Here is a 22,772-nt window from a genome sequence, read left to right on the forward strand (position 1 = left end):
AGGCAGGCGGATTTCTGAGTTCGAGGCCAGCCTGGTCTACAGAGTGAGTTCCAGGACAGCCAGGGCTACACAGAGAAACCCTGTCTCAAAAAACCAAAAAAAAAAAAAAAATAATAATAATAATAATAATAAAAAAAATGAAAAAAAGTAATGCAGAAACAAAAGAGATTGCTAGAACAAGCACTTACTATTCCCTCCCATTTCAACTGAGAAAGAATGCACCCCACTCCTCCCTAGTGTATGGCTGAGGGCAGGTGAGGAGGGCTCGGTGGCTAATGTTGGTACTTCTCCTCACTCTGAAGAAATCTCACATGGCTCATAGAACTTCCATCTGGTTAACCAAGTGTTCTGGTAGGATCATATTGTAAGTCTCTGCTGAACTGATAATTGTGGCCCGTATGTGAACTTAATATCAAATTAAGTATGACCTGGAACAATGAGACCTGTTATCAGATCCACGGAGGTGGCATTGGGTCATTTCTTATTCAGTTAATAAATATTTACTGAGAAATTTTGAGTCAGGCTCTTTGGGTGCTTAGTTATTCCATGGTAACGCAGTGGAGATACATGGAGCTTTCAGTCTTACTAAAGTCTTTTTAAAAAAAAAGAATTTTTATTTATTTTCTGTATATGAATACTGTCTTCAGACACACCAGAAGAAGGAATCAGATCACATTCCAGATGGTTGTAAGCCACTGTGTGGTTGCTGGGAACTGAACTCAGGACCTCTAGAAGAGCAGTTAGTGCTCTTAACCACTGAGCCATCTCTCCAGCCCCCTCCCCCCCTTACTAAAGTCTTATGCACTCGTCCTGGAATAAGGAAATTGTAGTTTAGACCTTAACTTAGTGGACTCGTTCTTCTCATATCTCATATAAAATGTTATCTCCGTAGACTTTTTCTTTTTTTTTAATTGAAGCAAAATATTATTTTTTAAATATTTTTATTAGATATTTTCTTTCCTTAGACCTTTTCTAACCACACAGTCTGAACATTCTTTACGCAGGCATCTCATTACCTCTGTAGTACTTTCCAGGGTATAATATTTTGCTTTCATGTTTTCTGTCTTGCCTGAACTAGAATCAAATCATGTTTTAATTAAAGATACTTTAAATGGGTTGAGACCAGTAGCCTGGTAAATAATAAGCCCTTAGTGCTTATTAGTCCTGTGAGTGCTTTGAGTAAGACAGTAAATGAAGATGCAAAGAAATACATATTTATAAACTGGAGGCTGTAAGTATAGCTCAGTGAAGGACCTGGTTCCATCCTCAACTCTGAAATTATAAACTAATAAATATCTTAAAGGGAAGGAACATAATAATATTAAATGAATGAAAAGAATAGAAACAGGCCGGGCGTGGTGGCGCATGCCTTTAATCCCAGCACTTGGGAGGCAGAGGCAGGCAATCCCAGCACTTGGGAGGCAGAGGCAGGCGGATTTCTGAGTTCGAGGCCAGCCTGGTCTACAAAGTGAGTTCCAGGACAGCCAGGGCTATACAGAGAAACCCTGTCTCGAAAAACCAAAAAAAAGAATAGAAACAGGCTTCCCACTGTGTGGATAATAAGGCGCCTCTGAAGGCTAAGAAGTAGCTATTGCATTGAACCCGTGGATGAAAACATAGAGACTATTCTAAGCAGATGGAATGGCAGGTATTGTTGATGCCCTTGTAACTGCTTCATTTATACTTGAAATAGGGATAGCCAAAGGGCTTTGAAGCTTGGTATTAAACAATGTGACCCTATCATGTCTGGGCTAGGGACTGTGACATTTGAGTTGTCATTGTGGAATGTGATTCCCCAGGCTATCCTTCTGCAGAACATATAGGAAAAATAGGTGTGTAGAGTAAGTATCCCTTCAGGATCAGATTTGTATCATATCACAGAAAAGACAGATATAATTAAATGGTGAGGATATACCACGTGTCATACATTTCCACTTCAAACTGCCACATGTTCTTGAACAAAAGGTTCGTCTTTGGCAAGCTATACACAGTCCTGGGGTGGAAGTGGTCACATTGGTTCACTTTGGTTCTCATGATGTGTGTCTTTTCACTGCAGCCATGGCCACAGAGCAGACAGGTAATAATGGGCGTGTTGGGGGAAAATGGGCTGGGCTACTACTTTGCATGGTCAGTCAGAATAGCATGTGATCTCTGTGTTTGATGGGAGAACTGGTGTGATGACTTCTTTTTTGAATGTGGTTTTGAAAATTGAGCCTTTCTAGGAAAGAGGGCATATGGGATCTCAATACTCCCTGTTGGAACTGAGGCTCAGACAGAGCTCATGTGTTGGAGGCAGTATTTGCTAAATAATTTGCAAGCTTTCAAGCCTAGCGACAAGTCACCCTTAGACTCACATATTCCCAGCGAGGTGAACAGAGGAAACAGATATCCAGTGATTGCATTTCATACTGACTTTTGTCCCTGCCTTTCAGTATATCCTGAGAAGTAGCTATCTTATGAGAGGTTCCTTTTTTCATCTAAATCAGTGGTTCTCAACTCTAATGCTGTGACCCTTTAATATAGTTCCTCAGATTGTGGTAACTTCCAGCCGTAAAATTATTATCATTGCTTCTTTCTAACTGTAATTTTGCTGCTGTTATGAGTCATAATGTAAATATCAGTGTTTTCCAGTGGTCTTAAGTGAGCCTCCTATGAAAGGTCATTCATCCCTGCAAGGGGTCACAGCCCCACAGGTTGAGGACCACTGATCTAAAGACTGAAAATCACCCGTGAAAAAACAAATTTGAGAAGGTCATAGGAAATCCATCCCTGAGTTATTCTTGACTAATCTGTGCCCAGCTTTTTTCTTGGACTTGAGTGGCTTTCTTGTAGATCACCCAGGACCCATTGGAAAGGTAAGAAAGAACACCATGTTTTAGCACCCTTCTGGACACTGTTTTGCCTCAGAGACTGAGTTTCAGCAGAGTTCTAATTTACATTAGCTGGCTGGCTGAGTAGCATGAAGTTGCATGTGGCATGGAACCTCCAGCTCTTCCGTTTACAAATCATGGTAGAAAAATGAGGTAATATTGGTAAGAGTGGGGAGGAATACTTGAAAAGGAAGAATTCTACCAAGATTTCTTCCCCTTCTTTTTTTTTTAATCTATCCCCTGGCATTACTAAGACCTTGAACAAATAGACAAATTATGCAAACTATAATTGGAAATTAACTTGTAAAGATTCTACATCGTTGATGTTTTGAGATTCTGTAAGTTAGGGCTAGAGCTATGGCCTAGTGGTCAATAGCACTGGCTGCCCTTCTAGAAATACAGGATTCAATTCCCAGCACCCATATGACTTCTCTCAGTATCAGTGATTCCAGTCCCAGGGCAGCGGAAGCCCGCTTCTGGCCTTCATGGGCACTCCTATCTACTGCACTCCTAGGGTAAGTAAATTCAACTTGAGAAGGATATGCCTCCAAACTTCAAAGAAAGAATTCTTTAGGACCAGCAAAATGGCTCCAAAAGTTATGGTAACTTGCTGCCAAACCTGACAACAGGAGTTCAATCTCCAGAACCCATGTGTTAGAAGGAGAGAACTAACTCCCACAGACATTTTTTTGATATCCATATGTACATCCTTTATAGAAGATCTTCCCTAGGCCAGTGGATTGACAGAAAGAAGTAGACACTGTTTGAGTCTGAAATGAGTATCAGTCAGTAGCAAATAATAACAGGCTCCTTGGGATTTACTAGGACACATAAGTTGGCTTCAAGAATATTTGTCAAAGAACAGCAATAACCTTGTAGAAGAATAATGAACTAACTTGTCTGGTTTTGACTTTGGAGAAGACTTTCTGCTGTTTTCAAAAGCATTCCCTAAAGCACACCACAGAGAAGCACAGCTGTCTGCTTTTCCGTCCTGGGGAAAGGTTTTGAGCTGAAGCACTTATAACATGGACTTGTAATTATTTGTCTGGGTGATGGGGTGTGGCATAAAGTCCTCTTTTTATGTTGTTTACATTTATCAGGTGTATGTGTATGTACACATCCATGTCACAGAACATAAATGGAATCCATAGACCTGTTCTCTGTTTCAGAGATAGGTAGCTACCTCTGAAATAAAAATTCACAAAGTAGGCTCCAGAGAGTTAGCTCTCTCCTATCAGGAGTCCCTGGAATCAGACTCAGGTCATCAAGCTTGGTGACAATCAAGTTTACCTGATGAGTCAATCTCACCAACCATGTAACATATGTCCCGTTTAAAATTGTTGTGGTGGTTGAAACAGGACTCACTGTATAGCCTAGGTTGGCATGGAACTTACTTTGTAGATGCGGCTGCCTTCTGCTCACAGAAATCTTCCTATCTCTGCCTCCAAAACGTTCTGGCATTATAGTTGAGTACCACCATGCTCAGCTTTCAAGAGAGGAAAAAAATAAAGAATTTTTTCTGGGCTATCAAGACGGTTCAGCAGGCGCAGGTGCTTATTGCCACACCAATGCCCTAAGTTTGTTTAATCCTTGAGTCCCACATGATAGGAAGAGAGACCCTATTCCTGCACATTTTCCTTACTCCCATATGCATACTGTGTCACATAAGTGTCTTTACACATATAGGTGTGTGTGTGTGTGTGTGTGTGTGTGTGTGTACATGTGTACATTTAACCATAATGGTCAGAGGGCCACTTATAGGATCTTCTTTCAGTATGTGGGTACTGGGTTCAAACTTGGTTTGATGGCAAGCACCTTTACCTACTGAGCCATCTGATTTATCCATAACTATTGCTCTTATTCAAGATCATAGACTCTTGTGTTGGTAGCTAGCTCTGAAATTAAAACCACACAGTAGAGAGTGTGAGAACTCATGCTAGACAGACAACATCTTGTGTTATGAGACAATGAATTAACTGCCTAAAAGTATTAATGGACACAAGCAGGCAGGCCCTGAAGCTCAGAGTGTGACTCTATAGGAATTTCATTATATTCTCTCTCTCCTCTCCCCTCTCCCCTCTCCCCTCTCCCCTCTCCCCTCTCCCCTCTCCCCTCTCCCCTCTCCCCTCTCCCCTCTCCCCTCTCCCCTCTCCCCTCTCTCCCCTCTCCTCTCTCTCTCTCTCTCTCTCTCTCTCTCTCTCTCTCTCTCTCTCTCTCTCTCTTTCTCTCTCTCTCTTTACTTGTAGGACTGATGGACGGCGCTGGTCTTTGGCCTCGTTGCCTTCTTCAGGCTATGGAACCAACACTCCTAGCTCCACAGTCTCTGTAAGTAGCCAGAGGTGTAACATTGTGTGGTGGTTTGAATAGGGAGTGGCACTAGCAGAAGGTTTGGCCTTGTTGGAGTAGGTGCTAGAAGTGTGTCACTAGGGGGTAGGCTTTGTGGTCTCAGTAGCTCAAGCTGGGTCTAGTGGCTTAGTCTTCCTTCTGCTGCCTGAGGATCAGACTGTACAACTCTAAGCTCCTTCTCCAGTACCATGTGTAACTGCACACTGCCGTGCTTCCTACCAGGACGATAATGGACTGAACTTTGAACTGTAAGCCAGTCCCAGTTGAATGCTTTCCTTTATTAGAGTTGTCCTGGTCATGGTGTCTCTTCACAGCACTGGAAACTCCAACTAAAACACCATATTTTCTTTGTTTTGGAAGTATTTTCTTACAGATAATTGCTCTCCATCCAGTCCTGCAATTTCTTCCAAACTCCAAATGAGTTTTCTTGAGGATAAGACAGGATTTCTTTTTTTTTTTTTTTTTTTTTTTTGGAGGGGAAGAGATTTGGTAACTTTGACAGCCATAACTATAAGGCCTTCAGAAGGATTAGCCGGCTCTCCCCTAGTTCCTCCTGGCAAACTCAGCAAAGAGCTTTCCCTGCCAGTGAGCTGAGATGGGGGAGCTCCCAGGCACGGTCCCTGCCTCTCTCACCTTACTTCCAGGATTCCACATGTCCCAAGGCTCGGTTACCTTCATCATGGTTAAAACCTGACAAAGGGGAAGAGTGGGGACTTGCTGCTTGTTATGTCAACAAAGGGCGGGCCTTTCTCTAAAACATGTGTTTTAGGGAGAATTTCAGTTTTTACACAGTAGATCTGTCTGACACACTTATTGTGTGTATGTATAATTAATTCTGAAATGCATCATCCGATTTGGAGCATCAAAGCTGGAATGATAAAGCTGACAAACATTGTTGGCAAAGGACCAAGTAACAGATTTGTCAAGCATAGACTTGATGAGCCATCCCCATTTCTTCTGTCAGTCTTCAGGTCTTCTCTGCTCTATAGTCTATAGTCATGAATCACAAACAAGAAAAAGTAGCTTTAGTTCTTCCATTAGCCTATAAATCACTATTAGTCCAGAGGTCGTACTGGTCTTTGGCAGTTAAGGTTTTTCCCTAATAAACATACCCTTTCCCATAATCCTTTACTCAAACAAGTGTTATTTTGTAAACCCTAAAGGTGAGTCACATTTATGTGTCTTTCTGTGTCTCTCTATATAACACATAAGTATTACTGTACAGCCAATTTTAATAGACTCATCCTACATACTCTCCCTACCCACGCTTTGAGACAGTTCACCATGTATTATTCTAGGCTGGCCTCAAAGGTTTTTAGCCTCCTAACTACTGCAATTACAAACATACCAGTACACCCAGCTATTAAAATACTGTAAACTATTAGTTCTGCATGCTGTAACTTACATTGCCCACTAGTTTCATATTAGCCTTGGTTGAGTGCATATTCTGTTTACAACTTAGATGCAAATCATTAAGAACCCTATGAAAACCACACTAGCTGTTTGCAGCTCCGTTCATTAGGGGCTGGAGATATGGCCAGGCATTAAGAGGACTTACTACTCTTGTAGATTTGAGTTCAGTTTTCAGAGTCCACATGGCAATGCACAGCTGCCTGTAATTCCGATTTCCAGGGTATCCAACACCCTCTTCTGATCTCTCTGAACTCATGAGCATATGTGTTGCATACATACACACACATACGAATACACACTCATGCGTGCACACACACACACTCAATCACACGTGTAAAATAATGTTTTTAAGCTTCTTGCATTATAACATTCTATAAGACAGGCTTGTAGTATTTACTGTTGGGCCAGACTGAGCTCATTTCTCACTGGATGATCCAACAACAGTGGTTTCGTTTGTTGGTACTTAAGCTCTGATACTAAATAGATTTAGATGGTTAAACCCCAAGACCTTGATTGATTGGTATGTGAAAGCTGGGCCAGTGGTGTCTTTGGGACAGTCCCTGCTCTTTGGGACAGTCTTGCCAAGTAAAGGAAGAGCTCAGGAGTCCTGGGATTTTGTGGTTTGGCCCAGAGTACATCTTTGAGATTCTCACTATACTCCCCATATTGTTCCCTCATATAGTCTGCTATAAGTGGTAGGCCCTGGTGAGAACGTCAGATTGCTTTTCAAACCAGGTCTGATGTTTAAGTCTAGATGTAAAAGCAGTGCCTTTCCTGCTGAATTTCCTTGTCTTGTAATGTCCCTGGAATCCCACCATAGTCTTCCTAACCTCAGCAAAACTGTTTCTTCTCTGCATAACAAAACTAAAAGAAAATATTGCTGAGGTAGCACTCTCAGGGTTATGAAACTGAAAACAAGGGGATGATGCACTTGATCATACCTGGAATATTTATGGAACCAGAAAGCGTGGTTGATTGCTCTTCCAACTATCTAGAAGCTTTAGTGAGTGAAGGCAAAGAACTTGTCTTTGAGGAATCTGCTTTTTACTCACCCAGCTTATTGTATGGTTGCTGAGATCTGAGCTCTGGACATTATGATGGTATCACAGCACTTTTAGCCACCCAACTGTTTCTCAAGATCCTTTGCCTGTGTCTTTAATGCTGGTGAGTTCTGTTTGTTTGTTTCCTAGTCATCATGTTCCTCACAAGAAAAGCTTCATCAGTTACCTTTCCAGCCAACAGCTGATGAACTACACTTTCTGACGAAGCATTTTAGCACAGAGAACGTACCAGATGAGGAGGGACGTCGGTCCCCAGCCATGCGGCCCCGTTCCCGCAGCCTCAGGTAAGGAATATCGAATATTCCACCCTAAAACTTGTGGGCCCCAGCTTATTTGCATGGCACAGGGCTCAGTACCTACATCCTGCAGAGCTGAGATGCTAAATACTTTAGGTTGTGCAGTCGACTCATGTTCTGTCACAACTGTGTCACTTTACTATGGCAGTACAGTTAACGTCATTGGGAAACTTCCTTAGAATCTTTATTCACACAAACAATCCACAAACCATAATTTGCTGATTCCTTGTCAAAAACAACCAAAACTTGAGTGAGTACAATGACGCTCAACTATTTTGGCTTCAAGTGCAAAGTAGCTGGCTCTTTTTCCCCTCCAGACTCTACTCAGTAAAGGAGAATCATGATATTATCAATTCTGAAGGAGAGCATGACTTTAATGACTAGCTCTGCTTTCCTTGGGTTCCTGGAAAGCAAAGAATTAGGTAAAATGCAGGTTAGAACCCCCAAGGAGCTGCACCTCCCTGGAAGAACCCCTTAGGTAATGTTGGCACTGGGAGTGACAAGGAGTCATTGGCCAGGTCGAAAAGACATGGTTCAAACTCACAGATTGATGAAAATGTAACTGCAGCTTCTCAGTGAAGAGTGAAGAATGCAGTGGATCCCAGGCAGTGTTTTGATTTCATAAAGGAGCCCCTAAACCGTGGTGGTCTCACTGTTCTCGTGGGCCATGGGCTCCTTTTAAGTCAGTTGAGATTGAGAGGATTGAAGGAGGAAGTCCCTAAATAAATCAAGACCAAAGTGCACTTCTAAGCCTAACCTAGATGATAGCTGAGATCTTGGGTTTGAGTACTAAACTGGGTATTCATCTGTTTGACTGAAGATTACAAATGTTTAAGAAGATATGATCACAGTGTTCTACATGAAAATATAGAGTTTACTCTGAAAAGATAATAAAAAGACTGAAAAATTACTACCAATATCCAGTTAAAACCTAGACTTAGAACTCATTTTGACTTTTGTATCCTCTAGGTGACAGTCAGGGTAGCCCATTGACTGTGAATTGTTTTAGAAATGGAAATAGGTATATACAGTTTTTCTTTGTTTCCTCGATTGATTTGATTCCTAGGACATGTTGGGGTAGATGTCCTATCTTTCACTAACCAAAGCTATAAGAACAGCAAGTTATTTTCTGGGAAGGTTTTCCTAGAGAAGCCAGCAGTAGATTTACTGTGGTAAGTAGATTCCCCTCTTTTCAGCCAGGGCAGAGAGCTATGTGAGAGCTACACTTCTTGCAGCAAGGTAGCTTATTTTAACATTGCACCATTTAAAAACTATAAACAAATATTCTAGGAGCTCTAAGAATATAGAAAGCCTGAAACTTGGCTTTCATGAATGTTAGGAATATGTGAGATTCTGAAGAGAATTGAGCTCAGGGACTCCAAGGGTGGCCATATTTCTCCTTGATTTTCCCTGGCACTAAAATAACATGATTCTTTTCTTCTTATTCAGTCCTGGACGGTCCCCAGTTTCCTTTGACAGTGAAATAATAATGATGAATCATGTGTACAAAGAAAGATTCCCCAAGGTAAGGATTTGTTTTAAAGGAGAAAATGATATCCCAGGATGACTACATATAGCCAGGCCAGGACAAAGACTCCAGAGTGAGGGGGTCAAGTGCAGAGGTAACCAGAAAGATCACCAGCTTTAAAAGAAGCATCGAGAGGATCTAGAAGGGGCAGGACAAAAGAAGCAAGGGTCTTTACTTGCAGAGCTTCTGTTTCTCCACTTGAGATCAAGAAGTGAGTGAAATAAAATATCATTTCATGTCTTAACGAAGAGGAAAGGAGCTAGAGGGCTGGATTCTTGCTGCACACATTGCTTTCACGACTCAAGGTTGTTGCCAGCCTCCCCCTCTTCCCTTCGACAAGATTTGCCCTCTGGTCACATCTTCATTTGTTGCAGATTTCTTAAGTAGCTCCCAGAACATGCATAGCCAGAGGGGTGCTCAGCTGGTAGAAGAAGCCACCGAGAGAACAAGTCCAGAGGCGGACCCTAGAGTTGCTTGCTAACATCTGTATTTCCTTTTCAAACTGAGAGGGAAGATTGGTACTATCCCAAGATCGCTGGGAAATAGCATACACATTTTTGCTATGAGCCTGTTTGTCTTTGACTTCGGCACATCATTTTGCCCGTCTCCCTGCCCTTAACCTCTCCTCCTTTATTTTTTGAAATTTGCTGGTCTGTGTTTTTTGTTGTTGAGGGTTTTGTTTTTCTGTTATGTCTTGAGCCAGTCTCACTTTGTAGCTGGAACTGTCATGGCTAGCCTCAAACTCAATCCTGTCCCATTCTTACGAATGCTGGATTATACAGCCACAACCCCAGGTGTGAATTTGCAGTTCTTGCCAAGAGCAATCTGCTGTGTACCCATCATGGGTCTTCTGAGGGTAGGTCGTTCCTACAGAAAGCAATCAGGGTTCTCTAGAGTAACAGAACTTACAGGATGAATTCTCTCTGTATATAAATGGTACTTTCTTTTCTTCTTCTTTTTTAAGATTTATTTTATTTATATGAGTACACTGTTACTGTATTCAGACACACCAGAAGAGGGCATTGGCTGCCATTAAAGATGGTTGTGAGCCACCATGTGGTTGCTGCTTTTGAACTCAGGACCTCTGGGAGAGCAGTCAGTGCTCTTGATTGCTGAGCCACCTCTCCAGCCCCTAGAAGTGGTATTTATTAGAAAGACTTACAGGGCTGAGGTACAGCTAATCCCATAATGGCTGCCTATGATCAGAAAGTCCAGAATTCGAGTAGTTGCTCAGTCTACAAAGCTGGATGTTTTAGCTAGTCTAGAGTATACACCAGAATCCTAAAGAAGTAGACTCTAGAGCCAGTGAAGGAATAGATTTGCTATCAAAGACAAGAACAAGCAGGCAAAATGAGCTATCTTTTACCTAGTATTCCAGCAGAAGATATGGTCCAGACTAAAGATAGGTCTTCCCACCTCAAAAGTCTGGATTAAAGATGTGTCATCCTACCTCAGAGATCCAGTTTAGAAGTAGATCTTCCCGCTTCAAATGATTTAATTAAGCAAAAATTCCTCACAGGTATGCCCAGCCATTTTAGGTTATAATTAATTGTAGATATAGTCAAGATGGCAACGAGAATAACCATGACAAGCTCAGAGAGACGCCAGGAGACTGAGGTGATCAGACCTCCTTCATCCTCTCTCTGTCCAGGCCTCCCTGAACAGTCTGTCTGTTCCTACTTGTATGTGCTTCTTGCTGCTCTTGGACTTCCTTCCTTAAACTGTACACTCTTCTTCATACATGTGATAGCTGAGGGAAATGACAAAAGTGCTCTGTGCTTTTCTCTCTTGACATATACCAGTGACACCTTGTAACAGGGACCTAGGCTGTCTGCATTCATCTCTGTCCCATTTATCAGCTATGCGATTCTAGACAGATTATTTGATTTCCTGGAGCTTCATTTGCCTCAATGACAACTCATAATAATAGAATTCTACTAGATCTGTCTCATACGAGGATCAGTGAACACTGGTTTTCTAACAGTTGGTGGACATAAGATGTATGAGTAACTATTAGCTATTAGTTTGTTTAGTCTTTTCTCTGTTCCACATTGTAGCCTTGAAGTAGACACAAGAATAAGAGCTAAGAAAGAAAGTGCAGGAAAACAGGAAGTTCCATAGTGTGCAGTGTTGAGAAATGTATCTTGCATGCCTCATTCTCTATGTGCAGAGATGTGTATTGGTATACACCTAGCACTGTGTGTTGGTATTTATAGGTATTTCTGTGTCCTTCATCTAAGATAGGCTTTAGAGAAGATGTATTAAGATTTTTTCCCCGGGACTGGAGAGATGGATCAGCGATTAAGAGCACTGACTGCTCTTCCGAAGGTCCTGAGTTCAAATCCCAGCAACCACATGGTGGCTCACAGCCATCCAAAATGAGATCTGACGCCCTCTTCTGGTGCGTCTGAAGACAGCTACAGTATACTTATATATAATAATAAATAAATCTTTAGACCGGAGCAAGCGGGGCCGACCAGAGCAAGCAGAGGTCCTGAATTCAAACTCCCAACAACCACATTATGGCTCACAACCATCAGTACAGCTACATTGTACTCATATGTACAATAAATAAATCTTTAAAAATATATATTTCTTTCTTTTCTTCTTTCCCTGCTGCTGTCCTTCTTTAAAAATCCCTCTGTACACAGATAAACAAACTTTTGTATCAACATATTAGGATACAGAAGTCACCACCTAGTGATAAAGAGAAGTCAAAGTCTGAAAGAGGCAGTTGCTAACTTGTTCACTAGTTTGTCAACTCTGTTTGTCAGTTTTCACATGGCTGTATAGTTAGAGGCCCAAGAGAGTCCCGAGCCAGATCTCCATTCTGCTCTTCTGGGGATCTAGGCCAGGGTCATGTTGCAATCCAAAGTCCTCCATCCCAACTTACCTTTCAAGACCAGGAAGGGCCATACCTTTGATACATGTTCTCTAAGCACCTCCTGTATTCAGTGCGAACTTAGGTTAAATCTGAGAACCCTGTGATAATGAAACCTTCTGACTTGCCAGATGTCTTACACACAGAAAGGTTCAGAAACCAATATCATCTATGCACTGACTGTCCAGTCAGGAGACCAAGTTACCCCAGAGGAAAGAGAACCTTTGTTTCCTAGGAAGCAAGAGGAATTCATGATGCTTTGTTTCCTAGGAAGCCTGAGGAATCATGATGCTTAGGTGAGATGAAGAGCGACAGGAACTTGTAAGGAAGGCCACCCAAAAAACATGGTGTAACAAAGGCATGAAATATGACTAGGCAGAGACCAGCAAACCTTGTATGCCTGCAGAACCAAAAATCGTACAGTATAGGATATGGCAAGAAACAGGCAAAAAGGTGATGGGGCCTTGAGTCTGGTCCTAGGACTGTCTGCCTTCAGTCATTAGACTTCCCGGTGTCACATAGGCACACAGAGACCCCATCCTTCAGAATTTGCTGTAGCTAAGCTGGGACTGAAAGGGAGTTATTTACTTTTCTTTTCCTCCCAGGCCACTGCACAGATGGAAGAGCGACTAGCTGACTTCATTTCCTCTAACACTCCAGATAGTGTGTTGCCCTTGGCAGATGGAGCACTAAGCTTTATTCATCATCAGGTGATTGAGATGGCCCGAGACTGCCTGGATAAATCTCGGAGTGGCCTCATTACGTCACACTATTTCTATGAACTTCAAGAGAATTTGGAAAAGCTTCTGCAAGATGTAAGTGTCTTGATGAGGATATAATGACACTTCCACAAGGTCATCTCAGGAACTGGCAGTGAACTCACTCTTCCCAGCTGCTGGCCACGATCAGCTCTCCTTGCCAGTGTATAGGAGTTTCCGTGTTTGGTACTGTTGGTCTGATATTCTTCCCACGGCCTTTCCATCACTAAGAGAAGCCTGCTTGGTTTCAGAGGAACTCAGTTTTGTGAATGGTTCTCTAAAGCCAAAGCTGTATTCCTCTGTCTGAGACTCCAATGTGGGTAGTGTATAATTCCAGCATTGGTATTACATATATGTATTTGACTTTTTACCAAAATATGTATAGGTAATTGACCTCTTACCAAAAGCAAAAAGTTGCAGAGAGGTTCACCAGACATGATGGCCCACACCTTGAATCCTAGATGTTGGGAGGTGAGGCAGATCCCACTGAACCTGACTGGTCTATATAGGAAATGCCAAGCCAGTCTGGGCTCGATGTAGTGAGGTCCTATTTATTTCAAAATAAACATCATCAGCATCATAATAACAATACAAAATACAGTAGTGGATATATGGACTATGTTTTACTGAAAATCATTTGTTTAAGCACAGCTTCCTAACTATCCTCAACCCAGGTGAAGAGGCCTCAGGCTTAGCCTATGGGCGAGGCCATTAACTGATACTTTATTAGCACAGTGATAGACTCTAATGTGAAAATGCGATTCTCTTCAGTATAAAAAGGCTCTGCGAGGAACTGAAATGATGACTCGGCTGTTAAAAGCACTGGTTGGTTTTCCAGAGGGCCCGGATTCAATTCCTCGCACCCATGTAGTGGCTCACAACAGTCTATAAATAGATTTTACATCTCTGAGAAGGCTGAAGAGATGATTTCCTGATTAAGAGCATGTACTGCTTTTGCAGAGGACTTGCTTGGTTCCCAGCAACCACAACTGCCTATAACTCCCTGGCCTCTGCAAACACCTACATTCATACAAACCTATACATATAAATAAAGAGAAAGAAAATTTTAAGTCTCTGAAAAACAAAAGACAGAATGATCCAGGGGGAGCGGGGAACCAAAGCTTTCACTAAATTCTTAAGCACTGCCTTCCTCAGCCTCTCAGGACAGTTGATAGCATTAAAATATTTGAGATAAGAGCACCTGGTCTCCAAGGTGCTTCATGCCACTAAAGTAGTGAAGCACCCCTGTCTCCTCTCAGCTGAAGGTCCAGAGCTAATGTTCAAACAATGGACGGCTTCTAGAAGACTAGCAGGTCAGTCTCTACCCATGAGGATATAACTGGGTAGGCGGTGGTTACAGTGAGAAAGTATTCTTTAAATATGTTTTAAAAAGTAATTTCATCTATAAAAATTCTTCCTCTGATTCCAAAATGGATACTTAGTTATAAATGTTACATAAGAGCAAGTTGAGAATGCCAAATTCCCATGAGAAGCAGCTGTTTCTTTCTGTTCAAAAATGAAGCTCTGGAGTTGGCAAGATGAGACCATCAGGTAAAGGTACTGCCTGCCGCCAAGCCCGCTGGCCTGAGCGGGATCCCCCAGACCCGCACAATAGAGAGAGAGAGCCTTCACATGCACACCCTGGCATGAGCATGCGTGTATACAGAATGGAGAGATAAAAATGTAGTCAGCTAGTTTGTATAAGGCTCTAGTGACTGTTGATATTAGGGGGTGGAGATTTCTAACCAAGAAACAAAACATGACTGGATAACGGTGGCATACACCTAATAATCCCAGAACTTGGGAGACAGAGGCCTGCCTCAGCTACATAGTAAGACTCTTAGAAGACACAGTGTCCAGGGGCTAAGGAGGTGGGTCAGCCAGGAGTGGCTGCCAGGTAAGCGTGAGGACTGAGATTGGATTCCCATTTCACCATGTTTCTGTAACCCTTAGGGGAGAGAGGGGACCCTGGAGGTCACCAGCTAGCCTCTATAGCCAATCAGTGAATGACAGGTGCAGTGAGAGACCCTGTCCTAAAAAGTACGTTTGAAGCTAGCCCTGGTGGAATGGGCACAGGAGAGCTGTTCCTGGGCTGTTGACTCTTCAACATGCACATCCAAGTTCCTTTCTGTAGTCAGCTCTGTACAGTCTGGTCCTTTTTAACCCAACCACATTAGGATAATTGTTCAAGCAACTTTTCTCTTCTGTGTAGGCTCACGAACGCTCAGAAAGCTCAGATGTAGCCTTTGTGATACAGCTGGTAAAAAAGTTGATGATCATCATTGCTCGCCCAGCTCGCCTCCTGGAATGCCTGGTGAGTCAGCATAGAAGGTTGATTGTGCAGGTGGGGACTAGGGGATGTAGAGGAAGTAGCTCACCAAAACTGGCAGAACAATTAACATTTCTATTGATAAGTCGTTTATTTAAATATGATCTGCAGTCCCTTGGGGGACTGGTTATAATTAATATTAGTCTGGCCTAGCCCCATGCTAAATCAGCCCTTGCCATAGTCATGGGAACCTTGAGGGTTTAAGAGCATAAGAGGAGCCTGGGCCAACTGAGTTTGCATGAGTCCTTCATCTAATCTTTCAGTTGTACATCACTGACCATCTGCCTCATGTTGGACCCTCAGGGTCCTAATCTGGAAAGCTTCCTGCACCATAAGCAAATGCAGGCCATGCCCATGTGTGGATGGGATCATATTAGGAGAAGAGTCACACAGCTATCAGTACAGGGTGTAGTGGGAACCTGGTGAAGAAATCTTTTCCATCTTGGAAAACATGGAGTTTATTCACTGACTTGGAGATTAAGTGCAAATGGCCAGTGGAGGGCCATGAACACAGTAGTGTATTGGAAAGAGTAGTGAGTCAAGCTGCATGGGGAACACTAGGCTATTTGGAGCTGCCAAAAAGGCTAGGACATTAACACAGTCAGATCCATCTCAGGTAACCCCAGCTGGCCTCAGATTCAGTATGTAGCTGAGGCTGGCTTTGAACTCCTGATCCTCCTATCTCTACCTTCCAAGTACTAGGATTATAAGCATGTATCCACACCTAGCTTCTTAAATAATTAACATAAATACATACCTCTGAAGTATACAAACCATTGAGTTTTATCAGATATTAAAACATAACTGTAGCCAGGCAATGGTGGCACACACCTTTAATCCCAGCACTTGGGAGGCAGAGGCAGGCGGATTTCTGTGTTCAAGGCCAGCCTGGTCTACAGAGTGAGTTCCAGGACAGCCAGGGCTACACAGAGAAACCCTGTCTCAAAAAATAAAATATAAATATATATACACACTGTATAATCACTACCATGGTTAAAATAATGTTTCTCCTCTAAAAGGTCTCTGTGCCCTTTGTGTCAGTCCTCTCCTCCTTCCTCCCAGACACCTCTTCCCTGCTATTGCTCCTTTACCTCCGTACTAATGCGGTCTGTTATGCCACCTTCCCTGCTATTGCTCCTTTACCTCCGTACTAATGCGGTCTGTTATGCCACCTTCCCTGCTATTGCTCCTTTACCTCCGTACTAATGCGGTCTGTTATGCCACCTTCCCTGCTATTGCTCCTTTACCTCCGTACTAATGCGGTCTGTTATGCCACCTTTCACTCCATGCAATTTGGGGTTTAGATTTAGACATCAATATATTTATTTCTTAGTAAACATGCCACCAAAAAACTTATGCTTGCCTAGAATGTATGAGACCCTAAAGTAATTCAATTCCTACCACTGCAGAAAGGAAGGAGGGAAGGGAGAGAGGAGAAGGATGGAAGCAGAAAGGAGGAGAAGGATGAAGCAGGAAGAAGAGGAGAAGGAAGGGAGGGAGGGAGGAAGGAAGGAAGGAAGGAAGGAAGGAAGGAAGGAAGGAAGGAAGGAAGGTAGGAAGGAGGAGAGAGAGGAAGAGAGTAAGTGAGCAAGCTCCTTTGATTGAGCATGGGTGTAGATGAACCAGGAGAGTCAGCACGGGGACTTAGAGCATTTGTAAGAAGGGCAGGCAGAGGAGTAGGAACAAAGATAGGCGGTGGATGTAGCTGAAGACTGAGGGGGAAGAGGAAGTGTAATGGACTCTAGGTCTTGTGAACTGCAATTGAGTATGTGCCAGCAGTGCTCAAGACTGATCACCTGAGCATACCACCTACAGTACTCTTGACAGTACCACCTGGCTGAAAACAATTGGACTTGGAAACAGGTGAATAGGCTAAATTGTCTTGAAGCCAAAAACTCTCTCCTTGTTACTCAGAAGTCTATACTATGCTTAGGAAGTCATCTGACAGTGAACTATAAACCAGCTTTGTTTCATGATCTGTAAATCCTATTTCTGGATGTTTAGGGACCAGCGTATACCATCACAATGAAGTTTGAATTCTTCCCCTCTGGTGTGTACTTGAATGCCAAGAAGGGCCACAGCACCTGCTCGTATCTCTCCCTCTGACCACCTCTTTTCTCTGGCACAGGAGTTTGACCCTGAAGAATTTTACCACCTGTTAGAAGCAGCTGAAGGTCATGCCAAAGAGGGACATGGAATTAAATGTGACATTCCCCGCTACATCGTTAGCCAGCTGGGCCTAACTCGGGATCCCCTGGAGGGTGAGCATTCTGTTGGGTGGCTATAGAGAAGAGATTTAGCCTAGACATGGACCTAACATAGCCTTAGAGGTCTCAGACCACAGAGACACACTGTGCTCTCTACTATTACAGTCCTTTCTTTTGAATCAATGTTTACATTTACCTGCTTTGTCCTAGCCAGCTAGGTTGGATTTAGAGCCTCTCCTATTGGCCACCTTACAAGCCTTCCTGTTTGGGGCTTGCTCAGTTCTGTTGTGAAGTTTGGCTTTATTCTTCTGGAGTTGATGATGAGCCCCTGCATGAGCAGTGGGCTCACTTGCCTTGCTCTGTAGTTGTTCCACTCCTGTCTGTTTGCCTCCCTGACCCAGTAAGTGAAGCAGTCGTGGTCTGAAGGATGAGCGCTAGAGGCTTCCCACAGCCCTGTTACCCAGGAGAGAGGCTCTTCTAGACTATGCCAGGCCTTATACATGGTATTGAGCTGCTAGGTAATAAAGTCACAGCACTTGGCTTATTTCCCTGTCTGAAACCTGTGCCTTACTAAGGATAGAGCCACGGGGCTAGGTCTGCATTTCAGGTTGGTACAGGAAGTACTAATACCTACCCCACATGTACCTGTTGTATGATATGAGGATATTGTCAAAATGCCTGCCACTGCTAAGCAATTTTCTCTGATATCCTTGCATGTTTCTAGAAATGACCCAGTTGAGCAGCTATGACAGTCCAGATACTCCGGAGACAGATGATTCAGTTGAGGTAAAGATCCTGAGAGTTCCTGCCTCAATCTTGGAGCCTGAGCTCTGTGAAGCCGTATAAGTTTGCTTTAAAAGAACATTTGGGGGGCTAGAGAGAGAGCTTGGTAGTTAAGAGTACTGCTGCTCTTCTGAAGGACCTGGGTTCAGTTTCTAGCACCCACATTAGTGACTCGAAACTACCTGTAGCTCCAGTTCGAGCACCCTCCTCTCAACTCCATGGGCACCAGTCACACATACATACATATACATAAAATAAGAGTAAATGTCTTTGGGGGGTCATCTAAAGGGGTAGGGAGTTCGTGCTGCCAACAGTAAGAAGTAGGGTTCCTGGGAAAGAATGGGCAGGCCTGGTACTATGACTGCACAACTTCCCCAAGCATACACGCTCTGAAAAACATACCTGCTTCCTTTCCTTTGCCTTCCAGGGTCGTGGGGCATCTCAGCCATCTCAGAAGACCCCCTCTGAAGAGGACTTTGAAACCATTAAGCTCATCAGCAATGGCGCCTATGGGTAAAGGCATGGAGTCAGATTGGAGCCAGGAATAGAGCAGAGTCAGCCCTTGCTCTATTTTTTCTTCTGAAATTGTATGATTCCCAATCCCCTGGGCAAAAGATACTGTAAGGTAGACCTGCTCCCTCCTTGAATTTCTCCTGGAGTGTCAAGAGGTCAGTTTCCTCTGGCATTTAAACACTGATTCTTTGCCCAGGCAAGATTACTACCTGTCTTGGTAGCACTCTGAGTTCTGGAAATACTGAGATGGGTCCTCAGAACCTGGCCTTCCAGAAAAGTACAATAGTTCATTGGCACTACAGTAGCAGGCGCACCCCAAGATCTTTGTTGTTCTGTATATGGGATGGTGAGGCAGCTTGGGGGTATGGAATGTACAATTGAGGTGCTGAGAGCATCTGGGGGCTGGGCTGGGCTGGCTGTCTTTCCCAGGGCTGTCTTTCTGGTGCGGCACAAGTCCACGCGGCAGCGCTTTGCAATGAAGAAAATTAATAAGCAAAACCTCATCCTGCGGAACCAGATCCAGCAAGCATTTGTGGAACGCGACATACTGACCTTCGCTGAAAACCCCTTTGTGGTCAGCATGTTCTGCTCCTTTGAGACCAAGCGTCACTTATGCATGGTGATGGAATATGTTGAAGGTACTGGGGGAAGTGTGGCTGTGTAGAAGTCAAATTGCAGTCTGAGACTTAAGCCTGAATGGGGACCAGCTTCTTTGTAGTGAAGTTTCAGGCTCCATTCTCCAAGACCTCTTTGTCATTTTGCCTAGAAACTGAGACCATTGGCCTCAGTGAGCTCGTATCTCCAAGGTGAGAATGGTGCTTTTCCATGAAGGTGCTCAGAGACTGATGTGGCAGCCCAACATTTATAGTCTTCCTTAAAGTCTGAGGCACCGTGCCTCAGGCAGGAACAGAGCTTTTAGTTACTAGCCACAAAAGCCCATTGTGGGGCTCCAAGAAGATTGCATCTGGCTGATGACTTGTAAAAGGGCCACTCCTAAACCAGTCTAATGGTCTCAGAATAGTCTAGGAGAACAGCATTCAGCAAAGCTCTGCAGTGGCCTTCCCTCTGACCCCTCACTCTGTGTACAAATCCAAACATATTTTCCCTAAGGCTTAACGTTGAACCTAAACAAAGCCATGCTTTTACTTCATTGGGTGTTTACTGGAGAAAAAGGAAGTGGAACAAACAAGCATTTTAGCAGATGCAACCTTTGAATACAGTATTCCCATCCTAAAAACTTAGTCTTATCCCAGCAAGGCATGGTGAATGTATAAAGGCCTGGATCCCTTCCTTCCGTCTCCTAAATGATAGCCTTGAAAGCCACTTGCAAATTGATTTCCTGCTTCTATTACCTGTCTCCTACCCACGCTAGTAGCAGAAGGGCTGGAGTCCCAGGCTCCAGCATCAGGCTGTTCTGTGAGGCTATTTCCTTACGTTCTACAAAGCCTAAGAACTGGCTGGAGCAGGGTCCTGGATCATGATAGCTTTTTCTCATGGTAACCTGGGCTCTTTATAGGGGGAGACTGTGCCACTCTGCTCAAGAACATCGGGGCCCTACCTGTGGACATGGTACGTCTGTACTTTGCGGAAACTGTGCTGGCTTTGGAATACTTACACAACTACGGCATCGTGCACCGTGACCTCAAGCCTGACAAGTATGCCCGCTGTCTATTTCTGTTGTTCAGGGCTTACTCTTGATAAGTGAGACAAATGCATGTTTGGATCATCTTAGAATGGCTACTAGGAAACAGAAGAAACCAAGCAGAACAAAAGACTCAGCACATCTAATAGTGACTATAGAAAATTAGCTTTGAAATGCAGACCTCTGTCAGATGGCCACTCAGGCTTCTTAACTCTGAGTCCATCTTTTAATTAAAGTTTTGAGCCTCAAATTCCCCTCTTCTGAAATGAAGAGTGTTCTAGAAATACACCCCCTTCCTTCTTTGGTGCTGTTTATCAAAATCAAGGTCTTGTGCATGCTAGGGAAATTCTTTACCACTGAACTACATCCTCAGTTCCAGAATAGTTTAGAGACAATCACAGCACTCAGGAGATCCCAGCACTTGTTTCTTGCTCAGATGGCGAGCCAGGTAGGAAACCTGACTTTGAGATAGTTTGAATTCATGGCCTGGGCAGCTAGGCAGAGCCCATTAAGGGAATCTGAACCAGAGATAGTAATTTGTGAATCACTAGGATAGGGTGAAACCCTTAGCATCAAATAGAGTGGCCTAAGCAGAGAGTATGTAAAGAAGTCTCTGATTTCTGGTTTCTCCCTCTGAAAACATCCAAGGACATGGAAAAAGATTTTACCAATGCTCCTTCTCTCTAAGATGGATAATTTAAGTCCCTCAGCTTAGGGCGGGATTGTTAGTGACTCCAGCAGCTGCTCTAGGATTGACCTCAACCCTGGAGCAAGTCTCGTCCTCTGCAGGTATAGAATGCAGGTAGACCAACAAAAACGGAGCTGCAAGGGGGCTGAAGTGGTGCTCATCAAGCCAGGGCTGCTACTTCTTAGCTGCTTATGTGTTCCCCACTTGTGTCCCTTGGTACCACGAAGAAGCTAGTACTAAACCAGTACTAAGGGCAACTGAGAAATTACTCCATGATTTTATTTATGTGGTCCCACAGCCTTCTGATTACATCCATGGGACACATCAAACTCACTGACTTTGGACTTTCTAAAATCGGCCTCATGAGTTTGACAACCAACTTATATGAGGGTCATATTGAAAAGGATGCCCGGGAGTTCCTAGACAAGCAGGTAAGGAAGCCTGGAGGAAGACCTTGGGGGTTGAAATCCAGGCCTCAGTAACTCCATGTTTTCGCCTTTAGTTCCAGGGAAGCACTAAAATAGATAGCACATTTAGAACACAGGATGAGCCCTGAGAAAAAGGAGATAAAGTTTTCACTGGGGCTTGGATGAAATAGGCATTTAACTGCTGATAGCTTCATGTGAGCTGAGCCTGACGCACAGTTCTCCTGGGGCCTGCTCTTGTTGGAACACAGCTCCACATTTACATTGGACCGCTTGCCACTTTCTGGCGAGCAGCCCTTGGATGTTGTCTTACTTGGTATTTCAGCGTGTGATGTGCATAGGTGACTGGTGAGTTCTGTTCTGCAGGAGGAGCCGACTCAAGACCAGATCCAGAAGAGAGTGAGCGCTGGGTTTGGGCTAGAATTAGATGTTTTAGTTAGTTAGTTAGGAAATACAGAACCCCTCCTACCAAGAGCTTTAATTCTGATTCCCTGGGATTGATGTTGTTCTTATTAGTAAGGTAAGCTGCTGCTTCATTCAGAGACTTCCCTACTCCAGCAGTAGGAACATCCCCTACTGCCATGCCAGCAAGCTGCCTCCAGATTCTGAGACAGCCTGGCTTCTCTGTACTCAGGTATGCGGGACCCCTGAATACATAGCACCTGAGGTGATCCTGCGTCAGGGATATGGGAAGCCGGTGGACTGGTGGGCCATGGGCGTGATCCTGTACGAGTTCCTGGTGGGTTGCGTCCCTTTCTTTGGAGACACTCCGGAGGAGCTCTTTGGGCAAGTGATCAGTGGTAGGTACTGTCACGCTGGGTCAGTGTGGAGTCGGGCTGTCTGCACACAGCTGGGAGGCTCTTGGGCTCTTTTTTTTCTAAATGAGTGTATGTTCCTGGTAGGCTTGTTTCTTTCTGTGTGTGTGTGTCTGTGCACACATCTGTGCACATATTGTATCGTCCTGGGGTTTTCTGTGTGTTCATGTCGCTCTTGTGTTGATGATTACTCTATGAATGAGTTCTGTGTTTAAGA

General features: G+C 43.7%; 1 protein-coding gene across 6 annotated transcripts in view; it reads left to right on the forward strand.

Moving 5' to 3' along the window:
- The window catches only part of Mast2 (microtubule associated serine/threonine kinase 2), a 157,573-nt gene that overhangs the window by 128,923 nt on the left and 5,878 nt on the right, over window positions 1-22,772 (forward strand). For 3 of the 6 annotated variants that reach the window (XM_085839066.1, XM_029475989.2, XM_029475990.2), the window contains 13 exons: window positions 2,057-2,077; window positions 5,117-5,195; window positions 7,820-7,974; window positions 9,436-9,511; window positions 13,001-13,210; window positions 15,366-15,467; window positions 17,611-17,743; window positions 18,414-18,475; window positions 18,900-18,985; window positions 19,415-19,623; window positions 20,502-20,640; window positions 21,614-21,746; window positions 22,375-22,540. In XM_085839066.1, the coding sequence (XP_085695192.1) occupies window positions 2,057-2,077; window positions 5,117-5,195; window positions 7,820-7,974; window positions 9,436-9,511; window positions 13,001-13,210; window positions 15,366-15,467; window positions 17,611-17,743; window positions 18,414-18,475; window positions 18,900-18,985; window positions 19,415-19,623; window positions 20,502-20,640; window positions 21,614-21,746; window positions 22,375-22,540 (1,571 nt within the window). The remainder of the gene's footprint in view (window positions 1-2,056; window positions 2,078-5,116; window positions 5,196-7,819; window positions 7,975-9,435; window positions 9,512-13,000; window positions 13,211-15,365; window positions 15,468-17,610; window positions 17,744-18,413; window positions 18,476-18,899; window positions 18,986-19,414; window positions 19,624-20,501; window positions 20,641-21,613; window positions 21,747-22,374; window positions 22,541-22,772) is intronic. The other 3 variants (XM_021159305.3, XM_021159307.3, XM_021159308.3) reach the window with 1 other exon arrangement.

This window comes from Mus caroli, unplaced genomic scaffold (assembly GCF_978045245.1).
Source record: "Mus caroli unplaced genomic scaffold, Mus_caroli_1 scaffold_6, whole genome shotgun sequence".
Lineage (NCBI taxonomy): Eukaryota > Metazoa > Chordata > Mammalia > Rodentia > Muridae > Mus > Mus caroli.